Below are 9,013 nucleotides of genomic sequence, written 5' to 3'. Positions count from 1 at the left end.
GCTTGTTCTACGTGGACGAGAGTGGATTTAATGCGAATCAGCATCGAACGCGAGGTCGATCTCGCAAGGGCGCGCGCGCAATCGTTCAAGTTGGCAGTATTCGTGCAGCGAATTTCACGCTCATTGCAGCGATCGGAATGAGTGGCGTTGTGTTGAATGAGATCCAGCTCGGAGGCGTGACTGGCCATGTCTTTGCGGAGGCGATGACGAAGCTGTTTGACACGCTCGAGGCAAAAAAAGCCGTCGACACCGCCGCGTCTGGCATCGCTGTGGATGAGCTCCCAGTGCAACAGCTTGAGCCCGACCTCCCCCTTACAAACATGGTTGAGGACAGTGTGCCGATCAGTAATGCAGTTCACATGCCACTGCTGACGTCCGGTGCAGCGTCCTCGTCCCAACCACCTGCCCCTCCCGCTGCAGTTGTGTCGTCTGCTGCGTCTGCAGCTGGCGGGTCAGCTCCTGCTTCCACCTCTGCTTCCACCTCTGCTTCCACCTCTGCTTCGACGACCAGAAAGAAGCGCCGTTCTCGTCGCAGGATTCTCGACGATGATGACAACGATGATGGCGGCGTCTACGTTCCACCACACGAAGAACTCATTCAAGACGAGATTGATGAGCACAATGACAATACTTCCTATTTCGTACCGAGCGAAGAGCACCCAGGTGTCAGCTTTCCGGGACATCATCGCTACAAAGCCTGGATCGTGCTCGACAACGCGCGCATTCACAAGACACCCGAAGTGCGCGAGCTTTTTGCACGCCGCGGGTATGGGATGCTCTTTCTGCCTCCGTACTCATCGTTCTTGAACCCGATCGAGTATGTCTTCAACCAAGTGAAGGCTGCGTTCAAGCGCTCCCGGCTGGAACCGAACGAAACAATCTCAAGTCGTATTACCGCTGCTGTTGGTACCGTGACGGCAACGCATTGCCAAAACACTATCACGCATGTTCAGCTCAAGTACTTTAATGCTTGTCACGAGATGCACGATGTGCTAGATTAGTTGGCGTGCTCTCCTTCGAAAGCTCCCTCAATGGCACCCGCTCGCCTGTTTTGGGTGGTCGTTTGATGTGATCGTCCGTGTCATGTTACATGTATAAATACTGTATTGTTGTACATCCATTTCAAATCATGTTTATTCTGCAACAAGCATCTGCCAAAGACTAGTCGATGGCTTTCAGGAGAACACCCCACAGTCCGGTCGGCCTTGCGTCCTTTCTTCACTCTACCCGTAAACCTTCATAAAACAAACATAGTTAAGCCTATTTATACATGCATGTACATGTATTGAGCGTATGCAAGCTGGAGCGCTCCACTGTGGAGTGCACATTGCGCTGTCACTGGTGCTGCAACTGGCTGGTCGTTAGGAATGATCGGAACAATCCACTCGGCATATACGATTGCCACCAATTTAATGACACTATGATAAACTATGCGAATGCTAATGCTTACACCGAAATGGCTCGTGAGTACGAGCCCTGGGTGGTAAAGACGTCGCTGTGGAAGTAATTCATAAAAACTGTAGTTCGAGCTCTTCCCGAGCCCTAGCTTTCCCGCTACTCACCCCAGCATCTAATGACCTTCCAAGATACATGATTCAATTCAAATACTTCCTGAAGTTGTTGGTAATTCTAACATCTCAAGTGGGTTAATTCGAAATACAAGCTTGCAAAAACCAACTCGTTGAAAACCAAATCGAACGCACAAAAACCAATTACGGAAAAAACCATTTTTCTCGCACTTTCAACCAAGCTACTTTTTTCCAGTCCGATTTTCCTCACTTCGTCCGCTCTAATTTCCAACCTCGCCTGCTGTGATTTCGACCTCGACTGCATAATACTGTACCATTGCGACTGGACAGAATAGAAGCCAGCCAAGCCCAAGCTGTCGCCAAAACCGGCTGGGTATCGTTGCCCTCATCGTCGTCCTCATCGTTGCTTTGCTGTTGAGAGCAAAAAATACAAGGTTAGAATAATGTTTGCCATCGTCACAGACTATCAAAGCATGGCACCAATGCTGTGAAAAATTTCAAGCACAGAAGGTCGGTAAAAGAAAAAACAACAAACAAACAAAATGGCGCGCAACTGCCGAGACACCAGTAAGAGCAAAGTTTGCTCACCCTCACGACTCTCACCACTCTCGCCACTCTCCGGCACCACAGAACCAGTTCGTTCAAAGAATTCGTGTCGAAGACGAGAAGGGTACACTCAAACAGGTCTCGGCCCACTTACCGTTCTGCCACGCTGATCGACGTGACCTCCAGGAGAGTCCACTGCTTGACGCTTTGAAGAAGCCGAAGAACTCATCGCAAAAACTGAAAAAACAAAGCAGACTGATTCAACCGACAGGTCAAAGTCAAAGTGATTTTTGTTTGTCGGCATCGTGTCGTTTATGGTGAGTTTGGTTCTTTTGATCGAGCTTCGTCGTGACGCTGTGATGGCTTCGTTTTGTTTTTGTTTTCTTCTTTCGGTTTTTTCGTTGTGATTTTTGTTTTGGCTTCAAATGCAAGCTCCCATCAACTTTACCCCAATGTCACGTCACTCACTTGACTCGCTCTCGATCATAGTGTCGCTCTGATTCACAGTTTGACTTGTCGCACACAGCGGCTCAAGTGTTTGCCACGTCCAGTCGGAAATGGCTCTGGCATGATTGCCGCCATCGACCTCGCATCGCAACCCGCTCGTGCCTGCCGACCAGAACAGCCTCGACCGACGTGCTGTCGAGTTTGACTTTGCTTCTGACGCATTCTTTGCCATCAAGCAGCGCAACACGGACGCACTCGCCTCCAAGCTCAAGGCGGTCTCCGACCCCGCCACCGAGGACTGTGGTACAGTACCGTCCAGCATGCGCATTCTAGACCACGGGCATGGTCAAAACTGACCGTTTGTTCGCCACGCTCGACTCCTTGTTGCTCTTTGACTCTTCATACACGACGCCTGAAGATTTGCCAAGTTTGTCGACGGCGAGCCAGATGCTGTCAACAACGTTGTCACCTCGCTCATCCTCCGAAACGTCGCCTACCGCATGCCGGCTGCCAACGACTATGTCATTGTGGACACGATGCCTCTCGAAGTCGCGTCAGAGCTCTTCATGTGCAATGTAAGGTCGGACGAGGCTCTCTCTCTCGCCAAGCACTTTGCTGAGTGCCTGCTTGCAACTTTCTGACTCGACAACTCCTTGAGCAGAAACCTACAGAGGCTGGGAATCCTCCATTCGTGGTCTGTCGCAGTCATTCGAATTGAGTCGAAACAGCTCGCAACCTCCCTCCATACTGATGAGCATGAGCAACCCTCCTACGAAAGCAGGTGGGGAAAGGCTTTTGAAATCCGGTTCAATGAACGTCTTTCCACAACTGTTAGCTCTCGCGTACACCTAGTACCCGCAAATTGTGTGGAAAGCCGTTGACCGTTTCTGAATTGTCGCTCCTTACGACAGTGTGCTGTCCCACCGCCTGCCAGCTGTCTACTTGTTTGGGAACCGTGTTGGCTAGCAAACATGTCTTTCGTGGTGTAAGCCTGATCCTTCCACCGTCAGCTCGGCTGATCATCTGTTCGAGCACCCTCCCCGCATGCCTTCGTTGGTGTGGTCATAACGCACATTCAATTGTCTCATAGCCCATGATCTTTTTTCTTTGTTATTCTTAATAAAGGTTGAGACGGCTTCAAAAAACAAAACTTCCATTCGCTCTGAGGCAACAATCTCGCAACCGAGCCCGACTCGACCCTCCAAAAGACGATTCTCGTCCTCTGCGACGACCAAAATGTTGTTAGCATCCCAGACACCAAAATCTGGGCTGCAAATGTTTGACCAGAGCTTCGTACGCTCGGCGGACGTTTGTTGTTATGACGGTGTGAGCTCTGTTCAATTCAAATACACATCGGTTTGAAACAAAAAACAAATTCAACATGCAACAAATCACAAATTCGCGACACACCAAATGACGTGTCAGATACAGAAAGACAGCAGCTGCCAACGGCACCAATCAACGACCAATGGAAGAAGCATCATTTTGACTGGACGACTGATCAGTTTGGCTCGACAAATCGTATCGTGGATGGATAAATCCGTATCCTAGATGGACAAATCGTCAGCCTGGCGGGACGCATCGGCTTTGCTCGGCACGACCCAGTCACCAGTGTCGGGAAAGCGCGACCACATGAAAGGCACAACTCGGCGCACATCCTCGTCCATGAGAACAATCACACGAGGGTCGGGTTCCTTGTTAAACGTTGCCAGTGCTTTGGCCCATTTTCGATCTGCCGCAAGACGAGTGGCTTCGTTCGGGCGTGTACTGGCGGTACCAGTCACCATCACAACCATCAGCACGTCGCAGACGGTCTCGCCGGTCTGCGGGTCTGTAACACCTGCGGTCACCTTCTCTAGAGTCGTTTTGATCCTGCTCTGGAGAGTGCTGAAAGTTTCGTTTTGACTCACGACTTGACGATGCTTGAATTGGAAGAGAAGCAACACGGGTTTCGTCTTTGCGTACAATTTGCGCTGAGCGGGAAGAACGACCCACATGTCGACTCCGTAAGTGTTTTTCGCTATCTGAACTACCGGAATGCCGTTTGCTGGGGCGTCAACACAGGAGGCCATGCAACCTAAATCCTCTTGCTCGCGGGACCAGGGGCTTCTTCCTTGAACCCGACGAGTGAAGAAGTTGAAGGTCGAGCGACGGTTGGACAGGATCTGCGTGTCCTCGATGATCGGCACGTAAGAAGCAGACGGGGAGAAGGCGTGGAAAATTGCGTTCGGGTGAATAAAGCCGCGAAAATCAGGAGTTGGTTGCGAATTCAAGAAATTGATGCGTAGAAGGCTGGCAACATCGGGAGACGAACCACTTTTACCGAGCAAGCGGAGCTGTGCCGTCAACGACAAGTGCGCCGCGGTTTCGAAAATATCCCTGTCTCCAGCATCGTTGAAAGGGAGCCGGAACAAAGACAATGCAGACGCGCGGGTCGTTGCAAAGTTCCGGTTGAGCAGGGCGTGCATGTAATGAATAGGACAGCCGACCACGACCATACCATGGGCCGTTGGAGCGAGAGACAGCATGCCGTGGTAGGCGAGCTGTTCAACCGTGAACTGACCAACTAGTGTCGATGGCACAACAGGCCGCTGAGTCAGCACGAGATCGGCAAGCGCTAAGGCGTCTTGCTCGTCACCGACTAAATCGAGCGGGACGGTCGCGAGTCGCTTTGCGAAGTGATCCAAAACCGTGACAATGGTGTGATCGTTTGGCGCAAGTGCGAGCTCAGGATGAGACGAAAGACTTGAAAGAAGCTTTGGAGAACCGCCAACATCGTGAACAAACTGAAGAAACTCTCGTGTGTTCCGCCACTGCGCGTGAGGCTGAATCGGAGGTTCCTCGGATTCCCACGTTTTCTCGAGCGACCCAGGGCAGAAGGAAAAGAGAGCGGCTCTAGATGCACCAGTTTCATCTGATGGACGTTAAGCGGAAGCTGGGTCAAACCAGCGGTTGAACATCCAGTCCAAAGTACCACCACAGTGTTCTTCTTCGAGTCAAAGTTGCAGTTAAGAATCTCGCTCAAAACACTGGCCAGCGTGCCGGTGGCGGCCTCCGCATTTGTTTGCTCAGCAAGGAAGCGGTGGGCAAGCTGATACTCGTCGATGTGGATGATCAGAAGGGCGTGTTCATCGTCAGGAATCTGCTGGCGCTCGCGCAAGCGTCGCCAGAGCTCGTGGATGACTTCTGAGACTAAGAGGTAGGTCAGTCGACTCAGCTGATCACGACATTTGTGGATAGGGAGGTCCAGCAGGCCGCGAGCAGCAAGACGTTTGGCAAGCCAGATGTGCTTGCGAAAGTTATCTTCAGGTTCGAGACCGTCGCCTCGACCGTTGAAATCAATGAAGACGGTCTGCGTACGATGGGTGAGCAGATTCGTCAACAATGACCTGCGCTCCTCTGAAAAGCCGAGATCTGCTGCTGGATGCTCGAGAGCCTTGAGGAGGTGCGTGATAATGTTCGCGCCGTAGGTTGTTTTGCCCATGCCGCGCATGGTGGCGACTTGCAAACCGCTGAATGTGGAGCGATAGGAGCGGTTGGGGCCGAAAATTGATTCGTGAATTTCAGTCAGAATCTCCTTGGTCGTATTGTGGCGTGCGTAGACAGGGTCGACAGGCACAGGCCAATCTTCCCGGGCTCGTTGTTGGCCCGGGGCAGGCTTCAGCTCGCGAACATTGGTGGGGAACGTGTGGACTATCGACAGCAAGACGAGAAATGAGTGAAGAGAGGACACACACACACACACACACACACACACACACACACACACACACACACACACACACACACACACACACACACACTCACACTCACTCACTTACTCACTCACTCACACACACACTCACTCACACTCACTCACCTAGCTGTCCCTCCCACTCTTGAATCCATCCAATCATGGAGTTGGCCATCTGCGGGTCATCGACCACCAAGGATTTGTCGGTCACCTCGTTCCTCAGCTCAAGGCATCGCTTCTTGATATCTAATTGAGGAACATCCGCGAAAACATCGAGCAAACGGTTCACCGAGTTGATTTTGACCTCGTTGAAATCGTCGTACTCAGACAGTTCCTTGAGGAGATAAAGGCGAAGGCCAGTACTCTTCCAGGTAAACTCTGTTGTCACGCCGGTTCAAAGTCAGTCGACAACACAACCTTAACTCCAAAGCAGTGGACGAATCGTACCGAAAGGCTCGCGGAGGGGTTCGGGCAGGCGATCAATCAACGCACGGTCATGCTCCGCTGAAGCGACAGTCGCCTAGAACGATGACCCAGTGTGAGCATGAGAACATGCAACTCAAGGCCATGACAAGGACGCGTACAGAAGGGGCTTTGGCTTCGATCTCGGACGGAGGGCCAGAAGCAGAGGTCGAGTGGGACCTGCGGGGCCACATGAGCAGGTTGGGGCGTTCATAGTTCCTCTCGATACGGGAGCGGACGCCGCCAAAGGTGGGGAACGGGAGGGCGTCAAAGGAGGGACCGAGGACGGCGCCAGAGGGGGAGAGGAAGGCGTCAAAGGCCGATTCGGCTGAAGTGGGTGGCGCAACTACAAGCACAATAGGCAGTGAGTGGATTGGGCAGTATTCTTCAAAGCAAGTAGCACTTGCAGTCGAGACGTCGAGAAGGATTGCGATCGCCAAGAGAATAAAGATTGCTGAATTTGGTTAAAAACAACGGAGCCGAGACAAGTCTTCAAGCCGAAAGAGGCGACGCACACCAGTCACCAGCTGCTAGTACGCAGGTTATGGAGTTGGCATTGTAGGCAAGGGGCGGAGCGCGAGTCTAGGGGCTTTGCTGCCCGGTAATGAGGCCAAACTCAGCACGGAAGCGAGAAACAGCACTTGGCCGATGGCACGCCACGCAACGACCATAACAATACACCGCGCGTTGGTTCTCACTGACCAACAGCGCAGGGAAGCGGGAAGGGACGCCGGTGGACGGAAACAAGATCAAGAACCTTACCATGCAGACGTTTCGGCGCAAGAGTCGTGGTAGTGGTAGTACATGAAGCAGCACCACGGAACGCTGCGTTGATAAGCGAAAGACGAGCACTCAGCATCGAGTTCAAGACAAGCGTACGGTATGAAGGAAACGGCAACTGAACCTGTTCAACTAAGTATTTTTGGAAATCCTGTCATTGGCGTTTGTTTCTCTTATTGCAACATGTCTTTCGTGCTGTATATGTGGGGAATGCCTGCTCTCTCCATTGTCAGCCCGGCTGATCATCTGTTCGAGCTCTCTACCCAGCACGCATGCCTTCATTGTGTGCGTTATACTATCCCGATCATTAAATTTCGACCCCCCCTCTTTTTTTCACTTTTTCGCCCTCCCTGGGACCTGTGTTGCTTTCCGTCTCGCCCGCGGAATGTTCATTCATGGTACGGTGTACCAGACACATTTTAGAAGTGAAGCAGCGGGCTGGGAGTTAAGATTCGAAGCGAGAACAGACAAAAATGAAACTCAAAAAAACAGAAAAAGAGCGGATTTTTTGCCCAATTTTCACAAAGCATTACATGGCACACAAACAACGTGTCGCAGCGCCTTCGCTCCACTTCAGTACTTGGTATAACCACCATTGGCATCTATCACAGCTTGAATGCGGCGCGGCATCGATGAAATGAGATCGCGGCAGACCTCTGGCGTGAGCACTTCTTCGTAGACCGCTTGGAAGCGTTCCCACAACGCGGCCTTGCTCTTGATCTCCCTCTCCTGGTAGATCTTGTTCTTGACCATGTTCCACGCATTTTCGATGGGGTTGAGGTCGGGAGAGTTCGCAGGCCAGTCCAGGACGGTGATCTGATTGGTTTCGAACCACTTCGCCACATCTTTTCTTTTGTGACAAGGGGCATTGTCATGCATGAAAATCATCTCGTTTTTGTTGTTCCACACGCGAATGCTTGCTAGCAACTCGCTCTCCAAAACTGAGAGGTAGGTGTCGCCGTTCATGACGTCGCCGACCTCGCAGAAAAGCGAAATTCCGAAACGAGAGATGGCGCCCCAAACATTGATATGGCCACCGCCGAACTTGACCGTGCCCTGCACGCATCGATCGGTCAACGTTTCGCCAACCAGACGCCATACACGACCACCGTTGTTGTTCCTGTAGAGATAGAGAGCAGTCTCGTCGGAGAAGACGACCCTCAGCCAGTCATCGACGGTCCAATGCTGATGAGCGAGTGCAAAGGCCAAGCGTCGCTCTTTGCGTGTCTCTTTCAAGAGGGCTTTTTTGACCTTCGCTCCGTTGACAAGTCCTGCACCATGCAGCACCCTTCTTATCGTGCATGGAGAGACACGAACTTTGGACAATGTGCGCATAGTGGCGGCCACTTCGGGTGCGGTGTCGGACTCATCGAGGAGGATCTGTGCTACAATGTTGTTGCGGTGAAATGACTTGAGCTTGCTGGGGCGACCGGGGCGGGGGCTGTCGCTCGTCGTCGCCCTTCCCGAGAAACGTTGGGTGATGCTGATCACTGTAGAACGTGGGAGGTGAAGCTGG

At 52.1% G+C, this 9,013-nt stretch overlaps 3 protein-coding genes across 3 annotated transcripts; 1 reads left to right on the top strand and 2 right to left on the bottom strand.

Annotated features, from left to right (window-relative positions):
• Positions 1–137: 137 nt before the first annotated feature.
• Positions 138–1,001, top strand: CAOG_09207 (hypothetical protein; the record flags this gene model as incomplete). Its single annotated transcript, XM_011272622.1, has 1 exon — positions 138–1,001. The coding sequence occupies one exon, from the start codon at positions 138–140 to the stop codon at positions 999–1,001; it is 864 nt and encodes a 287-aa protein (XP_011270924.1).
• A 3,068-nt stretch (positions 1,002–4,069) lies between these two features.
• Positions 4,070–6,911, bottom strand: CAOG_09206 (hypothetical protein; the record flags this gene model as incomplete). Its single annotated transcript, XM_011272621.1, has 5 exons — positions 4,070–5,380; positions 5,497–6,215; positions 6,382–6,633; positions 6,703–6,775; positions 6,840–6,911. 5 exons carry the CDS (start codon positions 6,909–6,911, stop codon positions 4,070–4,072), a joined length of 2,427 nt encoding a protein of 808 aa, XP_011270923.1.
• Positions 6,912–8,070: 1,159 nt separating this feature from the next.
• Positions 8,071–8,682, bottom strand: CAOG_09205 (hypothetical protein; the record flags this gene model as incomplete). Its single annotated transcript, XM_011272620.1, has 2 exons — positions 8,071–8,347; positions 8,405–8,682. Coding segments are annotated over 2 exons (555 nt in total), but the record flags the coding sequence as incomplete, so codon positions are not given.
• Positions 8,683–9,013: the final 331 nt, after the last annotated feature.

The sequence above is a fragment of the Capsaspora owczarzaki genome (genome assembly GCF_000151315.2).
Source record: "Capsaspora owczarzaki ATCC 30864 unplaced genomic scaffold supercont2.24, whole genome shotgun sequence".
NCBI lineage: Eukaryota > Filasterea > Ministeriida > Capsasporidae > Capsaspora > Capsaspora owczarzaki.
Note: the sequence above shows the minus strand (reverse complement) of the source record. Positions and strands in the feature narration are given on the sequence as shown.